Below are 27,870 nucleotides of genomic sequence, written 5' to 3'. Positions count from 1 at the left end.
TTTCATCTTAGTAACTGCCTGCGTTGTTTGGGAGTTTCTATGGGATCTTCTTAGCCAACAACTTAGTTGAATGTAACCTAGTCCTGCCACTGATAGCTTCACCTGGCTACAAGAATGGCCAGTTGAGACTCTGTACCCCCATTACTGAGAGTCCTCATTTGGATCACCTTCATAGATTCCAGAAAGCTTCCATTGCCCTAGGTTTCCACACCAGCCCCCCAAATGGCCCCAATTCTAACACATTTTCTTCTTTCGCCATATCTCCTCCTACATGATTCACCTTTCCTGTCTCCACCTGCCACAAGTCTGTCCATAAAGTCTATTTTATTTCCCCCTTCCAAGGAAATCCCTGAATACTCCCTTGACCCCCGCTCTTCACCTAACCTCTCTAGGTTTACAAAATGTAGCTTGGTTATCATTTATTTAATGGCTAATATTCACTTATAAGTGAACACATATCATATTTATCTTTCTGGATCTGGGTTACATCACTCAAGATGCTTGTTTCTAGTTCCATCCATTTGCCTGCAAATTTCATGATGTCTTTATTTTTTCAGCTGAGTAGTACTCCAATGTGCAAATGTACCACTTTTTCTTTATCCATTTTTCAGTTGAGGGACATCTAGGTTGTTTCTAGTTTCTGGCTATTATGAATAAAGCCACAATGAACATGATTGAGCAAGTGTCTTTGTGGTAGGCTTGAGGACCTTTGGGTCTATGCCCAATAGTGGTATTGCTGGGTCTTGAGGTAGATTGATTCCTATCTTTTAGAGGAACCACCTCACTGATTTCCATAGTGTTTGTACAAGTTTGTACTTCCACCAACAATGAAAGAGTGTTTCATTTATTTACACCCTCAGTGGCATTGCCTGTCATTTATGTTATTGATCTTAACTATTCTGACAGGTTAAAGATGGAATCTCAAAGTAGTTTTTATTTGACCCTGATGGCTAAGGATGTTGAACTTTTTTTTTGGGTGGGGGGCAGGATTTCAATTTATTTTTTCATTAAGAAATTTTTATTCATTTTACCAACCACAGAGCCCCCTCTCTTCCCACCTCTCGCCTCCCAGCCTTCCTCCCCAACCTATCCCCCAATTCCCTCCTCTGACAAGATAAGGACTCCCATGAGGAGTCAGCAGAGACTGGTACATTCAGCTGAGGCAGATCCAAGGCCCTCCCCCTGAACCAAGGCTGTTAAGGTGTCCCACCATAGGTAGTGGTCTCCAAAAAGCCAGCTCACGCACCAGGGATGGCTCCTGATCCTACTGGGGGGGGGGGCCTTAAGCAGATCAAGCTACACAATTGTCTCACTTATGAAGAGGGTCTAGTCCAGTCCTGTGCAGGCTCCACAGGTGTTGATCTAAATTTCATGAGTTCCCACTGTTTTGGTTTGGTTGTCTCTGTAGGTTTCTCCATCATGATCTTGATGTCCCTTGCTCATAGAATCCCTCTTCTCTCTCATTGACTGGACTCTTCTTTAAGTGTTTCTCAGCCATTTGAGTTTCCTCTATTGAGAATTATCTGTTTAGAACTGTACCCGATTTTTAATTGATTTTTTATGTCTAGTTTATTGAATTTGTTACATATTTTGGATATTAGTCCTGCATCATATTTAGAATTGATAAAAAAATCTTTTCCCGCCAGGCGGTGGTGGCGCACACCTTTAATCCCAGCACTCGGGAGGCAGAGCCAGGCGGATCTCTGTGAGTTCGAGGCCAGCCTGGGCTACCAAGTGAGTTCCAGGAAAGGCGCAAAGCTACACAGAGAAACCCTGTCTCGAAAAACCAAAAAAAAAAAAAAAAAATCTTTTCCCATTCTATATGATGCCACTTTGTCCAAGAGATGGTGTCATTTGCCTTACAGAGCTTTTCAGTTTCATGTGATGCCATTTATTATTGTTGATCTTAGTGCCTGTGCTATTGGTGTTCTATTCAGGAAGTTGTCTCCTGTACCAATGAATTCAAGGCTCTTCCTCCCTTTCTTTTTTATTACATTCAGTATATCTGGCTTTATGTTGAGGCCTTTGAGCCTCTTTGACTTGAGTTTTGTGCAGGGTGATAAGTATAGATATGTTTGTATTCTTCTACATGCAGGCACTCAGTTTGAATAGCACTGTTTGTTGAAGATGCTGTATTTTTTCCAATGTTTATTTCTGGCTTCTTCAAAAATCAGGTGTCCATATGTGTGTAGATTTATGTCTAGGTCCTCAGTTTTATTCCATTGGACAGTGTATCTGTTTTTGTTTCAATGCTGTGCAAGTTTTATTGCTATAACAATGCAGTACAACTTGAAATTGGGAATGATGAAACCTCTAACAGATTTTGTATTCTTCAAAATTGTTTAGCTATTCTTGGTTTTTTGTTTTTCCATATGAAATTGATAACCATCCTATTAAGTCCATGAAAAACTGTACTGGAATTTTTATGGGGATTTCATTAGATCTACAGATTGCTTTTGGTAGGATGGCCATTTTTACTATATTAATCCTATCAATACACAAACAAGGGAGATCTTTCTATCATATGCTACCTTCTTCAATTTCTTTCTTCAAATACTTAAAGTTTTTTTTATTATATAAGTCTGTTGTTTGCTTGGTTAGAACTACCCCCAAGATGTCTTATATTATTTGAGGCTATTGTGAAAGGTGTTGTTTCCCTAATTTCTTTCTCAGTGTTTGTCATTTGTGTATAGGAGGGCTATTGTTTTTTCTGAGCTTTTTGTTTTGTTTTGTTTTGTTTTTAGTTAATCTTGTATACAGACACTTTTCTGAAAGTGTTTATCACCTGTAAGAGTTCTCTGGTGAAATTTTTAGGATCATTTGTATATACTATCATATCATCTGAAAATAATGGTACTTGACTTCTTGCTTCCCAATTTGTATCCCCTTGATAGAGTTGTCTTATTGTGCTAAAACTTCAAGTACTATATTGAACAGACATGGAGAGAGTGGACAGCCTTGTCTTGTTCCTGATCTTAGTCGGTTTGCTTTGAGTTTCTCTCCATTTAAATTTGATGTTGGCTTTCAGCTTGCTGTAAATAGCCTTTATTATGTTTACACATGCCCTTTGTATCCCTAATCTCTCCAGAAATTTTATCATGAATGGGTATTAGATTTTAGTCAAAGACCTCTTCTGCATCTAGTAAGATGACCATGTATCTTTTTTTCTTTCAGTTTATTTATACAGTAGATTACATTTACTGATTTTTATACATTGAACCCTACTTGCATCTCTGGGATAATGCCTACTTAATTGTGGTGAATGATCCTTTTGATGTGTTCTTGGATTTGGTTTGTTAGTAATTTTGCATAAAAATACAGTTCATAAGGGAAACTGGTCTGTAATTATCTTTCTTTATGTAATATTTATATAGCTTGGTTATTATTGTAACAGTGTCCTCATAAAATGTGTTAGGCAATGTTCCTTCTGTTCATGTTTTGTGGGATAATTTGAGGAGTATTGATGTTAACTCTTCTTTGAAAGTCTGGTAAAATTCTTCACTAAAACCATCTGGCCCTGGGCTTTTTTTGTTGGGAGAATTTTAATGACTGCTTCTATTTTACTGGGGGCTACAGGTATATTTATATTGTTTGTCTGGTCTTGATTTTACTCTGTTAGGGGATACCTATCAAGAAAATATCCATTTCTTTTAGGTTTTTCAATTTGGTGGTATACAGGTTTTTAAAATATGTCCTTATGATCCTCCAGATTTCCTCAGTGCCCTTTCATTTCTGACTTTGTTCATTTGGATTCATTCTCTCTCTCTCTCTCTCTCTCTCTCTCTCTCTCTCTCTCTCTCTCTCTCTCTCTCTCTCTCTCTGCCTTTTAGTTAGTTTTTAAAGGGTTTATTTATCTTCTTGATTTTCTCAAAGACCAACTCTTTGTTTCAATGATTCTTGGTATTGTTCTCTTAGTTTTGATCTTGTTGGTTACAGCCCTTAGTTTGATTATTTCTTGCTGTCTACTCCTCTTAGGTGTGATTACTTCTTAATGTACTAGAGCTTTCATGTGTGTTGTTAAGTTGCTAATATGAGATCTCTAATTCTAACTTTCTTAGTGCTATGAACTTTCTTATTAACACTGCTTTCATTGTGTCCCATAAGTTTTGGTATGTAGTGTATTCATTTTAATTGAGTTCTAGAAAGTCTTTAAATTTCTTTCTTACTTCTGTCTTGACCCATTTTTCATACAGCATGGAGTTGTTCAGTTTCCATGAGTTTGTAAGGTCTCTGCTGTTTTTGTTGTTGTTGTTGTTGTTGATGATGATATCAAGTTTTAATCCATGGGGGTATCAAGTTTTAATCCATGGTGGTCTAATTGGATAGAGGGAGTTATTTCAGTTTTCTTGTATCTGTTGAGACTGTCTTTGTGACCGAGCATGTGATCAATTTTGGAGAAAGTTGCATGAAGTGCAAAGTCAAAGGTAGATGCGTTTGTATTTGGGTGAAATGATCTTTAAATGTCTGTTAGGTCGTTTTGGCTTATAATGTCTGTTAGCTTCAGTATTTCTGTTTAGTTTTGTCTGGATGATCTGTCCACTGATAAGAGTGGGTTTGGAGTCTCCCACTATCAGTGTGTGGGGTCAATATGTGATTTAAGCTGCACTAGTGCTTATTTTCCAAACTTGGGTGCCCTTGTGTTTGGGGCACAGATGTTAAGAATTTAAATGTCCTCTCAGTGGATTTTTCCTTTGATGAGTATGCAGTGCCCTTCCTCATCTCTTTTGATTAGTTTTTGTTTGAAGTCTATTTTGTTAGATAGTAAAATGGCTGCACCTGCTTGCATATTAGGTCCATTTTCTTGAGTATCTTTTCCACCCCTTCACTTTGAGATGATGTCTATTCTTGATTTAGAGGTGTGTCTCTTGGATCCAGCAGAAAGATGGGTCCTGTTTTCATATCCATTTTGTTAGTCTGTCTCTTTAAATTGGGGAAATAAAACCATATATATTGAGAGATATCAATGACCAATGATCACTGAAGTCTGTTATTTTGGTGGTGGTGATGATGGTGATGGTGGTGGTGGTGGTGGTGGTGGTGGTGGTGGTGGTAGTGGTGGTGTGTGTATGTGTGTGTTTCCCTTCTTTTGATTTTGCTGGTGTATGATAATTATTTATTTATTTATTTATTTATTTATTTATTTATTTATTTATTTATTTATTTATTTATTTATAATGATTTCATGTGTGTAGCTAACCCTCAGTTGGAGTTTTCTTTCTAGCACCTTTTGGAGGGCTGGATTTACAGACAGATATTGTTTTAATCTTAATTTATCATGAAATACCTTATTCTCTCCATCTATCATGATTGAAAGTTTTGCTGGGTATAGTAGTCTGGGATGGCATCTTTGGTGTCTTAGAGTCTGGATCAAATCTGTCCAGGCCCTTCTGGATTTAGCATCTTCCTTGAGAAGTCTGGTGTTAATTCTGATAGGTCTGCCTTTATGTGGTACTTGGTCTTTTCCCTTGTTGCTGTGGGATGGTCTGTACGTCAAGTGTGTTGCTGATTGGTCAATAAATAAATCACTGATTGGCCAGTGGCCAGGCAGGAAGTATATGTGGGACAAGGAGGAGAATAAAGCTGGGAAGTGGAAGGCTAAGTCAGAGACACTGCCAGCCGCCACGATGACAAACAGCATGTGAAGATGCTGGTAAGCCACGGAGCCACGTGGCAAGGTATAGACTTATAGAAATGGATTAATTTAAGCAGCAAGAAACCTGCCACAGCCATACAGTTTGTAACCAATATAACTCTCTGTGTTTACTTGGTTGGGTCTGAGCGGCTGTGGGACTGGCTGGTGAGAGAGATTTGTCCTGACCGTGGGCCAGGCAGGAAAACTGTAGCTACACCTTGTAGCTTTTAATATTCTTTCTTTTTGTTCTGTATGTTTAGTATTTCAATTATTATGTGGCAAGGGGTCTTTCTCTTCTGATCCAATATATTTGGTGTTCTGTGGTTCTTATATCTTTATAGGCATCTCCTTCTTTTGGCTAGGAAAATTTTTTGTCTATTATTTTGTTGAAAGCATGTTATGATCCTTTGAGCTAAGTTTCTTCTCTTTCCTCTTAATAATAATTCTGATTATTCTTAGATTTAGTCTTTTCGTGGTGTCCCAGATTTTCTGGATGTTTTGTGTCAGGAACCTTTTAGATTTCACTTTTTGTTTAGCTGATGTATCCACTTTTTCTATCATATCTTCTGGGCTAGAGATTCTCTCTTCCATCTCTTGTAATCTGCTGGTGAAGCTTGCCTCCTCTGCAGTTCCAGTTTGAGTTCCTAATTTTTCATTTCCCTAATTCTCTCAGTTTGAGTTTTCTTTATTAATCATATTTCTAATTTCAGGTCTTGAACAATTTTATGTGTTTCCTTACACTGGTTTGTTTTCCTGGATTTCTTATTTATTAGTTTCCTCTTTAAGGACTTCTATCATATCTTAAATGTTGCTTTAAGGTATTTATCTTGTGCTTCAGCTATGTTGGAATATTTAGGGCCTGTTGTGGCAAAATTAGCTAGGTTCTAGTAGAGACATTGTAGCATGAATCTTAAAAGTTCTTATTAATAAAATCAAACCTGAAGCCAGTTATTGGGGTGAACACTGGATGGTCAAAGAGACAGAACAAACCACAGCTAACCTCACCTGGCCAACTTCTTGGCTGATCTTTTTTCCTCAGACTGGAAGCCTCTGTGTCCTCATACCTGAATGGCTCTCAGCTGAACTGTGCTGCTCAAAACCTAAAAGCTTAACCAGCCAAATGCTTCTAGGTTCTGGTCTCCACGCCTTATAAACCTTTCTGCTTTCTACCACCACTCCCTGGGATTAAAGGCGTGAGTCACCATGCCTGGCTGTTTCCAATGCGGCCTTGAACTCACAGAGATCCAGAGGGATTTCTGTCTCTGGAATGCTAGGATTAAAGGCGTGTGCTAGCATTTTTTAGCCTAAGTATCTTGTGGCTTTTCTGTTCTCTGACCCCAGATAAGTTTATTAAGGTACACAATATTTTGGGGAACACAATACCACCATAAGACATACTGTCTTTGCTGTTGTTGATTGTGTTTTTATGCTGGCATATCCACATCTGGGTTTAGAATAATTGAAGGTCTAGGTGCTAGTTTCTGAATTTGTCTTCATTGGGTGAGTTCTTGTTCCTTGGTTTCTGTTTCTCCTCTGAATTCTGGAGAGTGTGATAGCTGTGTGTTGCCTGTTTTCCTGACCTGTTCAACTGGTGTGTTCACAGAGAGTGCTTGATGGTGTTGGAGCCTTCGATACTGGGGTGAGTTGGAAGAAGGAAGGTTGGAGAAAAAGGTAGTTGTGATCCCTTGGGGATAAGGTCAGAGAAGAAAGGGAGACCACAGGAGGTTTTTATCCACAGAGCTGAAGATGAGACTGGGAGGATTGGATCTCAGGAGCAGCAGGAGTGGTGTGAGTCTACCTTCAGCCTGCTAGTTGCCCTGGGAGGAGCAGCCTTTAGGTTAGCAAGGGGAGCATGCTGGAGTTGGGGTCTGGGATACAGTGATGAGTGGAGAAATGGAGGTTAGGTGGGGATGATCTGTGAGATCCATGGGAGATGTAGGCAGGAGGGAAGGAAGGCTGCAGCTGGTGTTCTGTTGCTGTGCTACAGATGAGACTGGGGGATTGGGGCTGGAGCAACCGAGACAGAAGGTCTGTGGGCAGCCTGCCTGGTTTTCTGGCAGGTGTGGCTTGTGGTGTAGCACGATGTTCCTGCTGGAGTTGGGAGTGGGATACAGTTGATGAGTGAGCACGGGGAGTTCGGGAGGGGAGCCTGCAGGACTGGGACTAGACTGCAGGTTGGGTCTGAGGGGACAGAGAGACAAGAGAGGGTCTGTGGGTGGCCTACTTGATTTTCTGACAGGCTGGTTGCTGTGGGATGGTCTTTCTGTATGCTGTGAATATGTGTTGCTACCATTGGTTAATAAAGAATCCTATGGCAAGACAGGTTAGAGCCAGGCAGGAAATCCAAACAAAGATACATAGAGAAGAAAGGTGGAATCAGGGAAGATGCTGTGGGCTGCCGAGGGAGGAAGATATAATGGAACACAGGTAAAGCCACAAGACACGTGGTGATACATAGATTAATAAAAATAGATTAATTTAAGATAAAAGAGCTTGAGCCATAGACCGAACATTTTGTAATTAGTAAAAGCCTCTGTGTATTTAATTGGGACTGAGCAGCTGTGGGACACAGGAAAACTTCCTGCTACAGCTGGTCTCTTTTTGTTTTTAAATGAAGTAAGGCATATCCTCCCACAGGCACAGAACCATAGGAACTAGTAGTTCTAAAAATGACCTACACTGATCCTGTCTTTGTAAGCTCTGCAATAGGTTGTCCGCTAAGTGCAGGCCTCACATCAGCACCACCAAGTAGCTCATAAGGAAGCCACCAGTCATGTCCTACCACACAGCTTTCCACTCATAGTCTCTAGGGAGTCTGTGCTCACTTCATGTTGTGTGTGACACATTCTGATAGCCTGGGGGGTCCTGTTCACCCACTGTTCTTCTCTGTGCTCACCTGCCTAGATGTACCATCCTGATCCACTTCTGCTCTGCTTCACATATGCCTTCTTTAGTTGTGAACAGGTCATGGTCATGTCGTGTTCACTCCCAACTCAGAACTTTTACGCTATATACTATCCCTTCCTATTAGACTTTCAGTAGAAATGTGCCTTTTGGCTAACATCATTCAGGCTCTGAGGTTTCTCTGATTCTTGTTACACAAATCCAAGCAAACAAGTAATAATAACTAGGGCTGGTCCTCACCATTTCAACTCATTATTTACAAACAGAGAACAAAAGATGATTTTAAACAGTAGACCCTAGTTGTTAACATCTAGATAGCTAATATATGGATTTGCTTACAAATTTCATTATTTGTATGCAGTATTGTTTGTGTTCTTAAGGAGTCTGGATCTAGAATGTTACCTTCAGAAACAGTGTTAGTAAATGTGTTGACTTCTCCATCCTGTGTTCTTGCACTTCCTTTACTATTCCTTGGGTTCTTTTAATAGGAAAACTTGGTAAGTGAGATCTACTGTGAGCACTCTACATGTAAACTGGTGTGTGCAGCCAATGCTAACTTTCAGGTATATGTGATAGGAAAACATTTATGCTTTTCAGTTTCTAAAGTTGGCCATTTTTACAGTGGGTTCGATTGCATTTCACATGGCTCTGGGCAAGATCTTTAAGCTCGACTATTTTCCTCTTTTACAAATTAGCTGCAGTAGATTATTTTCATAGTGAAAGCATACAATAGTGTCAAGGTTTAGTTCTATTGAAAATCAATGGTTTTCTCTGAAAAGCATTTAACATTTTTTATCTTTTGCAAGAATAAGTGTTGGCACATTTAATAAGTTCAGAATTCTAGAGGTAGTGGCTTATAACTGAAATGTGTCTCTCAACCTTGTGACATTCCAGGACTGGTAACAAGGGTGAGGGAGAAGCTGTCCAACCCCTTACACCTTAGAGCCCTGGGCATGCAGCTGGCAGCTGGAAGAGTAACAGCTTCCTGTATCTTAAAGCATAGATGTGGTAGTGGCATTGTCCCTCTGTTCCCAGTGAGCATGTCACAAAGCCACAGTTGGATGGAAGATGGATAGAGAGATCCCAGGGAAAGCAGCCATTCCCAATGACAGATTCACTGTGAAAGAGGAACAAAGGTATCTATGTGCAGCATGCTGTCTCCACCACAAAAACGTCAGTGCTGTGTTACTGGCATTGCCAACCAAGTGCCATGCCCAGTCATAGCATGTGCCCCTTTTTTCAGTTACCTTATGTGTCTTTCAGACATTTAATCATATCCTAACCACATACACTTACACCATTTCATATATGGTTACTTTGAAGTTTTCATTCATCTCACAATTCCTATAACTATTTGCTTGTAGTCCTCTTACAAATAGAGGCAGAGTCATGTGTCCATTGTATCACTGCTACCCACATAAACTACCAGGAGACTCTTAGCAGGTTATTTTGAATTAATGAAGTATTAAATCCATATTGTAACATATTATCTCCTCAGAAGTAACCTATGTTACAAATGTTCTCCAGTTTTGTTTGTTTTTGTTTTTGTTTTTGGAGGGAGTGGGCAGTTGCTGAATAAGCCAAGACAAAAGTAAAGTTCTTTCTTTTTCTCTTCATTAAGGACATGATGCCATTGTCACACTTCTGAAGCACTATAAGAGACCCCAGGATGAGCTGCCATGTAATGAATATTCCCAACCTGGAGGAGGTACCCTCTTTGCTATTGTGTTTCATTGCTGTACAATATTGAATCCAAAGGTAAACGTGTGTTGCTGTTACTATCCCCGAGTGTTGAGGAAGGAGGATGTAGCTAAGTGATGAGACTTGTTTCTGGAAAGTTTATACCCAGGTGAGGCTACACAAAGAATCATCACCACAATCCCCTGGAGTTCCTTCAAGCTTAGCGTTCCTTGGACTGAATGGGCATGGAGCTTGTACTAGGCTGGGGAGGCCTGGGAAAGCCGCGAACAGTCATTTTACACGTCAATAATTTACTAAGAGGAGAAAAGAGATACAAATCACATCTGCTGGAGTCTTCTGAAACAGAATTAGAAGCCTTTTATGCAGATGTAGACAAGTGTGCATAGTGCAGCTTCCTATCCAGAAGGAGATTCAGACCTTAAGCTAGCTCACCTTGGCTTCATTTTCTGCTGCAATTTTGTCATGCTGAACTTTATGGACAAAGAAATGATGCTGCCTTCAACTCCTCTGTGTAATTTGATTCTAGACGGTTCCTATGTGTCTGTTCCATCCCCCCTGGGGAAGATCAAAAGCATGACAAAAGGTACTTACCAATGGGTGGTTGTTGTTTTGTTGCTGAGGGTGATTATTGCTTAAATGTGACAAGCACGTGTTTTGTTTTGTTGTGAGTGATGACAACTTCACTAGTCTAAGCAATACTGGCTGCAGTCCACTCTTCCCATAATTAGCCTGGTCTTTATGCTCTTTAGTCAACAGTTGTAAAGTACTATTTATATATTTATATTTTGAACAAAATATTAATTACAAATATTAATATTTTAGAAGAACTGAAAATATATTTGCTTTAGAAAATATTCAGATTATTAAATTATTATTTTTTAAATATCTCAAATAAGGGACACTCAGGTACTTTTTTCAAAGCATGCAGAATGTTGAAATTACCATCACTAAACCAGGAAAGTACAAAACACAATTCCATGACAAATTAATATTTAACCACTTGGAATTTTTACTTTTAAAAGTCCTTTTTGGTGTGGGGTATTTCCTCAGATTGATTCCTGTGCTTATTCCCTGCCATTTAATGAGTATCCCCTAAAGGCCCAGTTTATCAATAATAGATACTTGACTTCCTTATTGATGTAGGTTGAAGGGATTGACTGGGTTTCTCAGGCTGTGAAGCAAGCCATACTGGAGAGTGGCTGTGTCTCCAGCCCTGCTAACGGAAGATCAGATGAGCAATAAGCTCAGCCTTGATCACAGAGATTGCCTGAGACAGAAGAAGGTGGTTCTGGTGATACAGGCCCTGGGAGCATGCATGCTTAGTTCTTAGCATCTCCAAGTGAGCTGGTGCAGTTGGGAGGAAGCAGTTGTGGAGAAGCACCTGTTGCCGAGCAAGCCCATTGTGTATTCACATCCACGTGTGCACATCCCCCAAGTAAAAAGGCAATTACTGTTCGCAGAGAAAGCTGATGTTCTCCTCCTGAGGGCTGGATTGCCCTCCCGTTTCCATCTCCAGCTCTCTGAAATTGAGTTCCACGAGATTATCGGCTCAGGTAAGCTAAGAAACCAGAGCTCTGCTACAGTGTAACAATCTCTGACTCACTGTAGCCAACATTTACCAACTTCTCTTAAATAATCGTAGGTTCTTTTGGGAAAGTCTATAAAGGGCGATGCAGGAATAAAATAGTGGCGATCAAACGGTAAGCAAGCAGATGAGGGAAGTCTGCCTCGTGGGGCGGGACGGGCAGGGCAGCCTCCTGACAGCTGCTGTTGACAAGAACGTTTCTCCGCTCTTCTCCTAGATACCGAGCCAACACCTACTGCTCTAAGTCAGATGTGGATATGTTTTGCCGAGAGGTGTCCATCCTCTGCCAGCTCAACCACCCTTGTGTGGTTCAGTTTGTGGGAGCCTGCCTGGAGGACCCCAGCCAGTTTGCCATTGTCACGCAGTACATATCAGGAGGCTCTCTGTTCTCCCTCCTTCACGAACAGAAGAGGTATTGGCTCTGTCCACACTTGCCTTGAACCCAGCACAAGAATCATCTTTGCCATAGTGCCTGGGCTTTCTGATCAGTGATCTTTGGCCTTCTGACAGCTCTGAGTGTTAACATGTGTGGCATTTTAAACATAGCTGATGATTTATGAATAATTATTATATTTCAAGAAATGAAATCAAGTAATTTCTCAACAGGAAGTCAAAGGTGATAGATTCAAGGAATTTAAGTTGCTAATGGAAGTTTATAAATAGCCCGACCTTGACATACCAACAAAGTGGATGTATGGAAGCTCAGAATAAAATAACCATCCAGGGTCACAGTACTGACAAGAGAAAGCCTTAAAAAAGAATGCTCTTGTCCATGTCTCACCTGAGTTCACGTTCTAGATCTCTACTGATAGTAACTAGGAAGTGGCTTCCCTCAGTGGCTCCAGAACATCCCATTTTGTGTGTTATTATCATGAATTTTTGTACGACACAAATAAATTAGAAAATCAAGTACCATATTTTTAAACAAATATCTGAAATGACAGTTCCCAACTGTGTAAGCCGTTGGCCAGGCTGAATTTTTAGCTCCATCTTCAATGAATACAAAATTAGATAAAGTTACAGAGAATAACAATCATGGGCTGTTTTCTTTCACAAGACACGATGAGTGTTGGCTTCAACCAATTCATCTCCATTCAATCTATTTTCTATTCTAGAATTCTTGACCTTCAGTCTAAATTAATTATTGCTGTAGACGTTGCCAAGGGTATGGAGTACCTGCACAGCTTGACCCAGCCAATCATCCACCGAGACCTGAACAGGTATTTGGCTTTCCTCAATGATGAACTTATAACTCTTTAGCTAACAAGGAGCCCAACATGACATGGTAAAGACATGTTTTAGATTTATCTTAGGTTAGAGTTTTCTGCATACTCTCCGAAAGGGAATAGGTCACTGCCATTGTGTCACAGAAATATAAAGCTGTGTAACTGCTTTCTCAGGGACTATCTGAATCTATGAAATGTTCAGAAAGATGGCACTGTGCATAAGACATGGGACATGATAATGTTTCCATCAAGGATAACTGTGCCTCACAGAAGATATCTTCTGTCCTTGATGACAAAATACTTTAGGCTGCCAACCAGACAAAAACCCAGCACCTGTGGTTATCTACGGTGCTTGGAATTTGATAATGATAATTAAAAAATAAGTTGCAGATTTATGTACTTAATGCACTATAATTTCTGCCATATTTTATAATTTTATCATACTTATTGTAAAACAACACGGCATGTTATGCTGTCAGTAGCCTCATGTGTCTTGTATCGATTGCATCTCTTGGTTGTATCATCAGGCCACATGTATGGTCTAACCAACACCACCGAGATTTGTGCTTGTGCACACACTGTGACACAATGTCCTAAACACACTGACAGCAATGCCTGCTGTTAGGCAAATATGTGACTGGAATTATCACGCTAGTGGTTAGGTCAGTGAGTAACCTCGGTGACTATGAAGGATGTCCCCCTGTCTCATACAAAGCTGGGGATTAGAGGATCTTAGCTGACATGCTCCTTGGTGCTGCCATTTTGGTATTTCTGTGCTAGTAAATTCAGCCAAACCACAGCAGGATAGTTACCTAGTTTTCATGCAAAATGCTTTCATGTTGAATTGAGCCTGAAACAAATATATAATCAAAGTTCTGCACAGAGCTGGGACCCCAAGAGGTTTCTATGCTTTACTTAAACAGTGAAAACTTTCTCTGAATAAAGTCTTGGTACAAACCGTGGCCATTATACAAAATAGAGCAGTTTTGACTGAAGGCTGAATGTTGAAGTGGAAAACTTCCTTCACTTACCCATTTCCCACTGCTGAGGAGTCAGACCCACAGCCACGTCAGTGGGACCCCCAGTCTGCTGTACAGACAAGTAGACAGTCACTGGTCTGTTCCATACCAATAACTCCCACTTCTTGACTGTGAATAAGAGTCGTATAAATCATGGATATCATTTAAAACTTTTAAATATTAAGAAATTACTTTATTTAATCACTTGATCAACAACTACATGGGCATGGGCTGTGCTTACAGCCAGTTACATTTGGTGCATTTCCATGTGAAAAATGAAACTTACACACATCCTACTCTCAAACTTCCCAGGAGATTTCACATCATAACAGAGATAAAAAAAAAATACTTATCCAAATATATTTTAAGCAAGTTAAATATATTTAACATCAAGCTCTATAAAATATAAGCAGTGAAATTTTCTATAAAATTCAAGAAAGAATGTTAATCAGTTCAGAGGAGTTTAGAGATAGCTCCACGGATGAAGTAACATATCACTCATTCCCTAGGGATGAACAAATTTGAAAGAGCATCCCAAGGGTAGGGAGAGACTTATCAAATAGAGATCAAAAGGTTAAACATATGTAGAGGAACTATAAGGCACTCCCTTTTAGTGTACAAGATAAAAAAGGTGTGCATGTGTGTGAACACTGGGAAAGAAGTAGAGAAAATTTGAGCTAGAAATAAATCGGTGCGTGCAGGACAAGGAAGGCTGGTTCAGTGCACTTCTGCGAGCAAGAAGGAGCCCTGAGGATGTTTCTGCTGCAATCACAGACCAGAGGTTTTGTTATGGAAAGACCAAACTATCTGGTGGATTCTCCATGAGGATCCAGTCAAGAACCTGATGAGATAGTTATTGGAGCAGTCTAGGCAAGAAGTTAATTAAAAACAGGATAGCAGTAGTAGGAAGTGAAATGAAAGGAAAAGATAGGCATGAAAAGCAAGAAAGAGAAAAATGATCTGAGTAGAGTTGGTAGATTCTAATGTTGGAAGTAAATTGTATAAGAACTTATAGTTTCTTAGTTTTAAGAAATTATGTCTTCACTTGGTTATTCTTTTCTTTGCCTTTTCTAACTTACTTGTTCTTTGAGCTTTAGTAACAATATTTAGGGAAATGGTTTCAATGGGGAACTGGCAGTTAGTGAACTGGGGACTTTGGGCATGGAGGTTATCACTGTCTGTTCCCGTCATCGTGTGTGGAAGCAGAGCACAAGTGGTGGATGCCAACGTCCTCCAGCACTCGTTCCCAAAGTGTAGCCTATTGCCTTGTCAGTAAATGTAAGTTGTTAGTATCAGTTATTCAGCAGGACCGAAAATATAAATATTGATTAGATATGAAAATAAAACATTTATTAGATAACAAAACCAAGCTTATTTTGCCTTATTTTTCCTGACTATAATCTAACCATAGAGCTTAAATTTTCCAAAACTTCAAATTTTATGAAACATGCATAGGGACCTAACTCTTGTATCTATTTTTGCAAACTCTTTTCTACCCATCGTCAACCAACAACAATAAAACTTTCATTTTTTATATTTATGTAGATACGACACTGTACATGACTCAAAGTCACATGCTTCATACACCATGGGGGCTTACTACAATTTATTTATATATACAATAAGACATATACTAAGGAAACAACTAAGTCTCCACTTTGAATAGGACATGACTGAGGATTGAAATGATTTGAAAGCAGCTTTCAAGAGAATCCAAGCATGTAAAAGATCACAGTGTAGTAAAAAGCTTGCTTAGGATGCAATGCGGGAAAAACAAGCCTGCCTGGATCTTTTCTAAGGATACACAATTTTCAATTCCTCAGTATTCAAAAGTCTCCCTAGAACAGGCAGAGGCGCTCAGATGCCAGTTTGCCTTTGAATTGATGTGATTGTTGATTGCTTATGGTTTTATCTCCCTAACTGCTCCATACATCAGATGGCTTTAGGTTCAGAGAGGCTGCTCTCTCCTCTGACCTGCTAAGATCAAAGCCTTGTATTCATATGTGGAGATTGCTCAATCAATGTATACTTAGATAAATTCTTGAGGCATTAGGGATGCCACTGTAGTAATAAAAAAAAAAGTTTCTTAAAAAGTGGAGGGGCTTAATTTATACAATTATGCCTATTTCCCAATAGAGTCTTGAGGACTCACTCGATGGCTTTCATAATTATAAAGGAAGTGGCTGTAGGAGATGGCTGACCAACCTGCAGAAAGGGGAAACTTCTATATTGAGGATGGAGGTTGTTAGTTCAGCAAAAGAAAATAGAAAACTACTTTTCTCTTGGCAAGAAAGATCTCTCTGTGGCTTTTTATTATATCCTTAACATTAATTTCAGTCTTCGATATATACTAAAGAGAAGGTTCAAGGGATAAGTAAAAGTTATTTTTTCAGTAAACACAAGAATGAGGGAGGGGTGAGCTGCCATGTGTTTAACACCTGCAGTGCACAGGAGAGTTATGCTTACAAGGTGGCCGTGCTCTCATGGAGTCTGTGGTGTTGTTTATCTCCATTGTACAGACAATGAGCTGAGGAAAGAGACCAATCTAGAGTCGCCTTCTTAGAACAAGCCTCACTCTACATGGTAATGGAACACAGAGTCGTTTCAGAAGACAGAGAGAGAACAGTTGGTAGTGATGGTATTTGTCATGATTGACTTTTATTACCAAATGACATCACTTAAAATCAGCTGAGGAGACACTCAATGAGGATTGTCTACGTTCTTTGGCCTGTGGGTATATCTCTGGGGATTGCTTTAGTAAACTGACAGTAAAGATGCAGTCCTCTATGAGCGGTCCATAGAGTTTAAATATTTTTAAACTATTCACAGTTTTATTCAGGAGTGCTCTGATTTCTTAGGGGTCAACTTAAACCTTAACCCAATTTACATATTCATTTCACAAAGTTGGTTCTTAAGGTCACAGCTACAGCTAAGGGCTTTAAAACTTTGTGCTTGTCTGTTCTCTTGGACAAGCATATTTCTAAACTGTTAGAAAATGGTGACATCATTGCAAACAGATGTGGATTAAATGGGTGGTCTTCTCTCCAGATAAGTCTACTTTATCCTTTTACAGTACCATAGGAACTGAACAGTGGTACCTGCTTCACAGTGGCCATATGAATATATGTATATGTATTTGTGTGTGTGTGTGTATGTGTGTGTGTGTGTGTGTGTGTGTGTGTGTATACTACACAGATATGCATCTTGTTCTTATTACCTCATTTATTCCCTTATATAGGAAGGGGATTATAAAAGCACTCCACTAGGTTGGATATGGTGGTGAATACCTGTAATCTCAGGCCCTAGGAGGTAGCTGTTGGATTGTGTTAAGAGGTCTGGGCTGTATAGTTTGAGGCCAGCTTTGGCTGCATATTGAGACCCTGTCTCAGCTGAAACAAAATGAAACAAAACAGAAACCTCCACATCACGTTTAACAAATATTTCTTTTCAGAAAGTAAAACTAAATTGTCTTCAGTGTAATTCTGAGGACTCTGCTGGCATTTTGAGAACCATCTTATTCCAGTAAATATAAAGGAAAAATTACAGATAATTTAAAAACAGAAAACTTTTTGGTGATGAGTGACAGGTCATTTAAAAAGACAAGCCTAGTAAGGGCTAAATGGATTTTAATTTTGAAGATGACATTTAAATAAGTTTGTGAAGATTTTAGGAAATAACAAAGAAAAAAAGGAGAAAATTTAATAGTTGTTTTTAACTTGACATGTGCATTTGCCTTTCAATTGAATACAAAATACAAAACTGCAATTAAAAAACTCAACAGTCAAACAAAGTAATTTATTGTTTTTCTAGTTATCCATCAGGCATGGCCCCTGTTTGCAGGGATGGAGTCTGGTGACTGTCCATTACAGTTTGTAGTGACACAGGATATTAGCATGTGTGGGCAATACTGCCTGGAGAACTCTAATGCCCAAATACAGACCAAAGAAATGGTTCAGCCGCAGGTGTCTGAAGTCCACAGGACCCGTGGACACTTACGAAGCTGCGGACAGCTCTGGCTTCATAGATGTCTAATTTAAATCCGTCACCACAAGAAGGTCTTTGAGATTTTCCAAACAGTGTTTTCTTTTTTCTAATCCTTTCTACTTTTGAACTGATTATCAAATGTTTCTTGAATGTTTGAGATTATCAAGAGCTTCTGCTATGCTATGGTTGTGTGTGAGAATGATAGACACTAGGACTTTTCTAGCAGAGTTTAGAACATAAAGGAATATATCCCAAACTTATGAGTATCATATGGGGTCCCATACTTTAAGACAGACTTGGAGATTTCAATCATAGAAGGGCTGATTCTGAATGCCTCAGGTTGAGCTCGAGTGTAAGACGAATTGCTAAACAGTCTTATTAATAAAAAAAATTAAAAAAAAAAACAGAGCCAGGGGTGGCAACTGGGAGATCAGAGAAGCAGAAAGAAGCCAGCCATGTTCTCACCACTCAAAAATCCTCAGCCCAAGAGACAGCCACTTCCTACATACCCATACCTGTATCCTTTCTGTCCCTGCCCTCTCACTTGTTCTCTCCACCCAGCTACATCACTTCCTCTTTCTGCCCAGCTCTGTCACCTCCTGTCTGTCTGTACAGACCTCCAGATCTTTATGATTAACTAGTGCTGGAAATAAAGGTGTGTACCACCATGCCTGGCTCTTTTCCCAGTGTGGCCTTGAACTCACAGAGATCGGGATGAATCTCTGCCTCCCGAATGCTAGGATTAAAGGCATGTGTTACCATTGCCTGACTTCTATGTTTGATATAGTGGCTAGATTTTTCCTCTGATCTCCAAGTAAGCTTTATTTATTAGAGCATAAATAAAATATCACCACACTTGAGGCTGTGCAGATTTGAACAAGACCAATGACTTATTTCCATGATCACACAAGCACTGTGATATGGGGCTTTGAAAATTATTATGCTAAATAAAATGGTTATTTGTTCATCCTACCAAGGATTAATGCAGAAGTCAGAGATGTGTAAGTCCTTGGTACATGTGCCAGAGAGTAAGTTCCAAGAATCATCAGTTTCTAAAGGTTCATAGCCTATACTATGGATGCTGAGGTACAGTCCCTGTGTGACAGTAGAAATTTCCAAAGAATGTATATTCTTGACAAGCAGCCAAAACAGAGGAAATGTTTCCATATCAGACATAATTCATGGATATATTCAGGGTCACAGACCACAGAAGAATGCAGAATTTGATGATGACTGAATATATCTATGCATAGAACAGAAATGTTTCAGGCTTCTGGTGTTCCAGAGTTTGGAGCCATAGCAGGGAGTTTAGGAGTCTTTGCTTGGAAACCCAAGCACAAACATGCCCAAACCAGCTTCTGTGAGAGTCACTGGGTCCAACGCGTAGTGATTTTGGAGTATTTGGGATTTCAGATTTCTGGTTTGGGGATGCTCAATATGCAATGGATTCATATGCAAAAAGACCCATGTATGTGTACACATATGTGTTATATATCAATTAACAGTAAACATATATAGTCCTGTTTGCTATGATGATTCCAGTGCTTAACAACTGTGGTTTTGCATTTTCCTGCAAATGTCATGATATCATTTGTCTTAATGACTGAACAAAATTCCATTGCATATAGGTAAAATACTTTCTTTACCCATTCATCTTCTAATTCAAATATTAGTTAGGTTTGAAACATAAAAATGCCTTTGGGAAAGTGGGGATAGATGTTCCTGGGTCAGAACATGGTCCAAGTAGCAAAGCATGTGACTGGCTAAGTGCCAGAGCATGAGTTGCATTGTTCAATCTAAAAGACTCAGTCATGCATCCATGTAGCCCACGTTAGACAAAGTATATGCACACTCTTCATCTTTAAGAGAGAAAGTTTAATCACAGGCTACGACTTCAGCATTCAGAGAGCCTCACTGTGTCACACACAGCAGAAGGGTACCTCAGCCATTCTGTACAAGTCTCTCTTCTGTGTGAACTCACTCGTATTTCAATGTCTGGCCTCCACTCCAACACACACTTCGGACTTTGGAAACCTATGGATTTGTCCTCAGCTCTCAAAACTTGCAGAAGAAGCCATGATTTTCCTCTGACTCTGCAGTCCCTACCCATTATCTAAATGGAAGTTCTCCACCTGCCTCATTCTGACTTTATGTGAATGCCCCAGCCACACCACAGTCCTCAATGCCCAGTACCGGAGGCCGATTATGTCACAAGTACCCTCAGCATATTGCATCGGCTTAAGCTTCCACAACTACGAACAGCTTTGCAACCTGATTCCCAATTTCCCTACTGCACTGTCATAATGCCACAAGGCCTGAATAGTTAGCTCTCTGTGCATCCACAGAAATAGCTGAAATGTCCTCTGAGGGCCACTTAAATTCCTTCCTCTCTTACCTGCCCCCATTAGAATGATTCATTTAATTTTGACTGTGCTCACTGGTTCTAAAAATAGTTCTCTTATGCAACACCTCATTAAGTAGCTTCCCTTCAACACTAAACTCCTTTAAATCTGAGGGGTCATATTGACGTCAGCGTCCATCCGTTGTCCCACTGGTGTGGTGTTGTCAGACCTGCCCCGGTGGATCTCTTGGGTAAGTGACATCAGAACCTTGGTACATCTATCCCACTTAGAGTCTCACTCCCACACTCGAAGGTAGGTTTTAAGCCACATGTGAGATTATTGTGCTTTCATAGAGCACAGAACGTTCTGAGCAGGAATTCTGTGATGCAAAAAATCCACGTTGTGTTGGACAGAAATTTTCAGGGTTGTTTTTCTAAGTGAGTTGTTTTGCTCCTTTTCCTTAACACAACACAGCCACACCCCAAGGACCTCCAGGCCAGGGGGTAAGGTGCTTTCCCTTCTTGGAACCTCCTCTCCTTCCTTCACGGAAGAGCGAGTGTGGAGTGGAAAGGGTGCCTCTCTCTGGCGTGCTTCCCCGAGGCTGCTGCTGAGCTCACTGACCTGCAGTTTTTTACTGTTGCCAACTCCCTATTTGGCTGTCTTCCATTCTCCAGAGACCCAGCCTGTACAAAGGCTTTTGAAAATGTCAACAAAAGCTTCTCTCTGTCTGGCCTCATTTCTCTCTGCTCTTGTTTCGTAGGAGACTCGGTGGACGCCTCCTTGGTGCCTTGTCGATTTCCCAAGCAGCTAACCTTTCAGTAATGATATTAACGCTGCCTCTGGCATCTCTGCCTTTCCCACTTCATCATTCTCAACCTCCACACACTGAAATGCATTAATGTTGGATTCTGAAGATGCTAAAGTCTCAGCACAATGTGTGAAAGGACCCAGAGTCAGAATTAATAGTTAAAAGCAGGCATTTTGCTTGATAACGGGATAATTCTTTCCTACTGATCACATTTCCAGTAGCTAGCATAGCATGAATTTGACACAGTAAGACAGACAGACACCAGTCAGTGAATGTGTAAATAAGCTCACCTTGTGGAATCTTCTCTAACCTGTGTCAATGAAACTTTCCTTAACATACCTTTCAGGTAACAATTATAAGATTTCTTGGATTTAAGTGTAAGAATATATTAGCAATTATTATCATTTTTCTGAAAAGAATATTTTATTATTTAATAAGGTTTTTTAAATTACACTTTAATTTTGTGTGAGAGGGGTGCACATAATGCAATGCATGTGTAGATATCAGAGTACAAGTTTCAGGAGTCAGTTCTCTTTCCACAATGTGTACCCTGGGATGACACTCAGGTCGATAGCCTTGGTGGCAGGTACATGAACCCACTGAGCCCTCTCTTTGGTACTACTTAATATTCTTCAGGGTTGAGTGTGTTTCTGGTTGTCTGTCTCCTTTCTGATTGTATGCCTATGGTTTTGCTTATCATACTGTAGACAGATAACTCTCTCTATAAGGCTGTGGGGAACGTGTGGACTGCATATGGATCTTTTCTGTGAAGAATGGAAAAAGGGCCCAGATCACATTCCTTCCTCCATAGAGACCTGCAGTTGAGCTTTCCAGCGTGGATTACATTGACAGTCCAATTACATAGACTCATAGCTGGGGCAGAATTTGAGTTATATGTGTCCAGGGTCCTCCTCAGTGACTCTCCACCGAGCTCATTCACACAATGGTGATGCCTACCTTTTCCTTACTCAGCAGCTGGGTGACAAACTTCATGGTGAAGAAGAGTCATCACAAGTACATTCTGGAAGTGAACAAGACTAAGCTGTGTTTTTGTGGAGACTGTGTGGGGCATCAGCATTGATATACAGCTTTCCTTCCCAGGGGCCAACCAGCTCACTCAGCATTACAGTTCAGTGAACATCCAAATTAATGTGAAGAAGGCTATTCTGCCTTCATTTAATAGTGACGGGAAAGAAGAATTCCCGGCCCCCAGGCACAGCCTGATCCTGAGAGACAACTAGCTTTGCACTCCTTCCATTGGTTCAGCCTTGTTACATCACATGACTAGCTTTGCACTCCTCCCATTGGTTCAGCATTTTTACATCACGTGACTAGCTATGTCTCTTCTCCCAATGGTTCATCCTTGTTGCATCACATGACTCACTTGACTTTTTTTTTTTTCTCTCTGATTCAAGTTCTTCATGAGCAAAACAGAAACAGTGTAGGCTATGTGTATCCCTGTTTATGGAAATACCCTTGTGGTGAGTGGTAGAGTCAGGTCATAAATACATTAGAGAAAGTTTCCACGAAAGAAGTTTGCTTTTAATCGTCAAATCAAAAAGCATTCATCTTAAAAGGATGAGACAGTTGGTTGTAGAACCAAAATATGAGTGGCCATGGCCTAGAAATACAGATTTAAAGCTCCCAATTTCTGATTTCTGAGGTGATAACAGATTCATGGCATTTTTATAGTAACAAGGTAAAGTCATAAATCAAGATATTTTTAAGACATTGGTGGAAACAGCAATTCAGCCACTTACAGCCAAAGGGGGAAGTCTCTGCCATCAGCCTTGGATGTTAAGACATCCTAGCCTCTAGTTAATAGAAGCTAGATTTCTGCTTCAATCTTCCTGAATGCATTTTTCCTTACAGTCATGAGTTACACAAAGGAATGGGCAATGCATATCTGTTCAGGCATGTGTGCTAGCTCCAGATAGTGTGGCTATACCTACAACACAGCAGCTCTGCACAATCACAGCAGATCGAATCAGCCAGACAGCCTAGGAGGTGTTTTACACAGGCAAGGTTCCTCCATTCCACCTGACACAGGGAATGTCTGTCCATTTAAGTTCTGTTCATTGCAAGCAGGTGGAGAGTCTCTCAGTATGGCTGGTTATTTGCAGAACACCTGGGGTCACCTTCATGCTGAAGGTGGAAGGTTTTGAGGTGACCAGACAGTTCAGGGACATCATACTCCTTTTCTAAAAGGTTTATTGTTACCTGTAGCAGCTGGGGAGAAGATCAGGGCAGTCTCACAGAGTGCTCACAGCTCTTGAATACTGCAGTGGCAGTCTTCGTATCAATTACATTTAATGCTTTTCCATGAAGAACTGTACTTTCAGTCACTAGACCCTCCTCATATAAGGGCTTTGAAACCCTACAGAAGTTGGTGAAAGGCACCCAGTGCTATGGATGAAACAGCCAGGACTCTGATGAAGTTGGCCTTCTCTACAATGAGGAAGGAAACCCTATGTCTGAATTCTTAGAGTAGTAGCTGGCTTTCATTAGTCCATTCAGAGCAAAGGGTCAGGGTTCTTGGGAGACCTCTTCCTTTGAGATTGGAGCACATTTTAATAGACTTCTACTGTGTGCAGTCTCAGGAAGGCTTGTCCTCCGGAGGCCTTCTGACTCAACAGGGCTTTTGAAGGAAGCTAATGATCACAGACATCTTCTAATTCTTCCACTTTCTTTAATTTCTTTTTTCTCATTTCACACAAAGAATAAGAAAGATACACTGATCTTCCTGTTGGATGTGGGTGGCCTTGTGGGCAAACATTTCCCACTGAACTCTTATTAACCCTGACAAAGTTCCTTTTGTATCCTAAATATGAAGCTAATGAGCTGTTAATTACCAAACTTCTTCAGCTCTGGAGCAGCAGGGAGATAAACTAAGAATTTCCTTGTGGCTTCAATTTTTGTCTTTTTTGCTTGGCTACATCTCTAGCATCTATCTGAAAACCCACCTGGCATAGATCTTACCCTGGGCTGTTTGTTCCTGACTGATTCTACTCCTAGTGCCTCCTCTAGGAATCCCACCCCAGCAATGCATATCCCTCATGCTGATGCGAATCTTGGGTTAACACACCCCAGTTAAAATCACTCTGGACACCAGTGTATTCCCTACTGGACAGGAGGTTCTCTGTTAGGGCAGGCACTGTGTATATTATACTGTTCTATCCTGAGTACCTTAGTAGGCGTTCAATTAATACTGTCAAATGCAGTAAAGGAATTAATTATAAAATCAAGGGTCATAGAGCAATATCCACTAATGTGGCTGTGCCCCAACTGTCAAATTCAGTGTTTCTCATGTGCTATCTAGTTAAGTGTTCATAACTTTGAGGGTGCTTTTAAACAGGAAATGGATGAAAGGCTTAAGGAGATCTGCAGAATGACTAAGGCAATAAAGCTTGTGACGGGCTAAGTTTGTTACCCATGTTGTACAGTTATACAGTCCAAAACACAGGTGTAGATTGATATCTAGTCCCAGTTAACCAGAACAACCATGGCAGAATAACAATACGATGTACTCAACAGTGTGCCTCGAGCCACATGGGCCTCACTTTGCAGAATTCAGAACAATCATGAGAAAGCAATTCTCACTCAATATAAATGTGGTATTTCATGATATGAAAGTCATTCATTTGCTTAATTACTATTGGTATTGTATAAATCACTTAGCCTAGATATTTTGTGTTAAGGATAACTATATACCTATTAGTCACTAAACTACCCCCCCCCCCGTATAAAAAAAGTTGAATAAAACAAACACCCAACAGTGAGAAACAAAGGAAAAGTGATTAGTAGTTCCACTGATCTGATTTTCCAATTTTCTCAGGTGAAAGTTAGTCAAACAAACTTATTGTATAGTGTGGACATGGCTCAAGGCTATCTGTTAATTCATAAGCCAAAAACAAGACCCTGAAACCCTAGTGATTTCCAGTCAATGCTGACCATGTAGACTTGAGCCAACACTTACTTTTTCTAAGTCAATTGATTTTTCTTCTCATAGGCAACATACTTATTTCTAACCTGCAGCATTCCTATGCCTGACTGGAATATTTTTGCATATGATTAATGTTTTCATTTGACTTTCAATGAGGTCTCAAAACAGTTTGGCTTGTCACAGTCAAATTATTTAAATATTCCTGTGAAAAGAGTGTGGGAACCCAAATCAGGTTCGTGTGAACCTGCAGAAACAGTAGCAATGCTTCCCCCACTTGTTATGTTTTTACATCTAAATTAATCAATTCAGAATGTGTCTTATGGTGATGCTTGATTTCTTGAGCAAAGAGATTATTGAATGTCTTTAATGGAAAAGTTTTAATTTTTTTTTACTAAGAAGTGACTCTTCAAGAAGCATTTTTGTTTCCTTATAAAATATTCCTGTGGTTTCAACAACACACATGTATGATGCCTTCTAAGCACAGATAAAAGTATTCATTTTCTCAGTCACTCTTCACTCTTACAAATTGACCAGAATTATCTAAATTATAGATTCAAGTGTGGCCACTATTCTCTAACTAAATGTTACTTTAGACATGTGAAATAAAAATTGCCTAGAATAAGATACATAATGCATATACACATACATACATATATATATATACAGATACATATACACATGTGTACACTTACACAGATATACATATGCACATGTATATGCTCATATACATACACATACACACATGTGCATATATTTGTGCATGTACGTGTATTATAGTTTTGGAGAATCAACCCTAGATAGCATATGATAAGCAAGCACTCAGACACTATGCTGCACACACAGTAACAGCCTCAATGCTGCTTGAGAAGCTGCTGATTAACCTATAGTAGACAAGATTAATGGTTTGCTGGGACTGAAGGCTGAGAACTGGATGAGTTGCTAGAGGGTCAAGGAATATTTCTGGGCTGGAAATGGTACCATCTGTCTTGAGACCATAATTTTAATAGTTTCACAAGATTATATATCTGCTTAAATTCATCAAATTACAGCCTTTAAATAGATGGAGTTCCTCCTTCTAACATGAGTAAAAGATTAATTGTCTAATGAAGAATACAGAATGCAAACTCTCTGAAAGGTGATATGCAAAGTTATAGGAATTAGAACTGTTCCAGTCATGAACAAAACATATTTGACCTATTCATAACCTTAAGGAAGAGGAAGAGTCATTTGATAAATAATCTAACTTTGGATATTAAAACAAATTCCAGCTAATGGTGAACATAGATAATTGGAGAACCAAAAGCTTTCTCAAAGGCCATCAATGACTCATGTCACACACTCAGGTAGATGTCTGATAATGTGTTTAGCATCAAGACTGTGAACAGGGACAGGAAGTATGATGGGACAATTCAAAATTAGTTCACAGAGGGAAATTATCTATAAAATAAACACAATGAGGGTTGGAAGAAGATGGCCCAGTGGATAAAGTGCTGGCCATGAACACCTGAGGACCTGAGTTCAATCCCTAGAACCCAGGTAAAAAAGATGAGTGTGGCTACACATACTTGTAATCACATATCTGGAGAGTTAGAAAAGTAGATCCATGAGACTCACTGGTCAGCCATGCTAGCCTACTTGGTGAGTTCAGTGACTTGTCTCAAAACGAACAAAGAAACCAAAACAATAACAAAAAATTTTTTTGCATAGCTCCCAAGGAACCCCAGGATGCAGAGAAATACGTTTGCTTGTGTATTTGCTCAGAATACACTGTGTGCCAGCTCCTCTGTTACCTTTGCAAACACTGGGAATGCAAAACAGGTCTTGTTTCAATGGGGAGTTGCAGTCTTAGAAGACTGATGATTTTAACAAGGAACATGCTGAAGTATTATTGAAAACAGATTAATACAGCCAAATATGGAGTCTCTAGTGCCATTACACATGAGACATGAGCCAGGACTGGTCTAAGATGGTAGCAGTGTAGACAGAGAAGTCAACAGATTTGGCAATGACTTCCATGTAGACTCTATCAGGTTGCTGGTGGATGCATGTAGATGATTCTGGGAAGATAAGAGCTCAACAGATGAAGACAGCATCTGTGTGATGTTAGTTAGGAAAACATTTTTGAAAGAAGCCTGGGGGTGCTTTTTTTACAGCTATTTTGAACTTGAAGCTCCTGATATTTGAGAAGAGGCCTCAAGAAGGCTGTTTAATGCAAATTTTAAGCACAGGGGATTATCTCATGTCTGAGAGTCTCAACAAAGAGACAGTTTTATAATCTGTGGAGTGAAGGAGATAGTCAATCATGAGAGAAGACCTAAGATAGAAGTCAGCACCATCAGAGACCAACAAGCCCTGAAAAGCAGTATGGAGAAGCACAGGGAAACAGGGTCTAGGGAGTTAAGAAAGTCATGCTTTAATTAATCAAGAGCTCCTCACTGTGCTGAAAACAATGGAGAACTTGAATACAATGAAGACAAAAACAGTGTCCTCTGTAATTGTAAAGACAAGAAACCACCTACACAACTGAACTAGAAGTTCCCAGTGCATGGCTGGCACGTCTCACAGCCAACATTATCACTTAGAAAGTGCCTCTCAGCCCTTATCTGCATGCCTTAAATATTCCATACTAATTGTAACTAAAACCCATACAGTACAGTTACTCCATTTTACTTCTGAAAGAACAACCGTCTTCACATCCATCTGCTTTATAGTTGCTAGGTGACTGT

General features: G+C 39.9%; 1 protein-coding gene across 1 annotated transcript in view; it reads left to right on the top strand.

Moving 5' to 3' along the window:
* Tnni3k (TNNI3 interacting kinase) overlaps nt 1-27,870 on the top strand; it is a 265,004-nt gene that overhangs the window by 102,425 nt on the left and 134,709 nt on the right. Inside the window, exons 12-17 of the mRNA XM_059266495.1 lie at nt 10,158-10,244; nt 10,764-10,820; nt 11,698-11,790; nt 11,880-11,937; nt 12,040-12,234; nt 12,938-13,042. Coding sequence (XP_059122478.1) covers nt 10,158-10,244; nt 10,764-10,820; nt 11,698-11,790; nt 11,880-11,937; nt 12,040-12,234; nt 12,938-13,042 — 595 coding nt within the window. The remainder of the gene's footprint in view (nt 1-10,157; nt 10,245-10,763; nt 10,821-11,697; nt 11,791-11,879; nt 11,938-12,039; nt 12,235-12,937; nt 13,043-27,870) is intronic.

The sequence above is a fragment of the Peromyscus eremicus genome, chromosome 6 (genome assembly GCF_949786415.1).
Source record: "Peromyscus eremicus chromosome 6, PerEre_H2_v1, whole genome shotgun sequence".
Classification (NCBI taxonomy): domain Eukaryota; kingdom Metazoa; phylum Chordata; class Mammalia; order Rodentia; family Cricetidae; genus Peromyscus; species Peromyscus eremicus.
The sequence above is the reverse complement of the archived record's forward strand: the minus strand, read 5'-3'. Positions and strand labels throughout refer to the sequence as shown.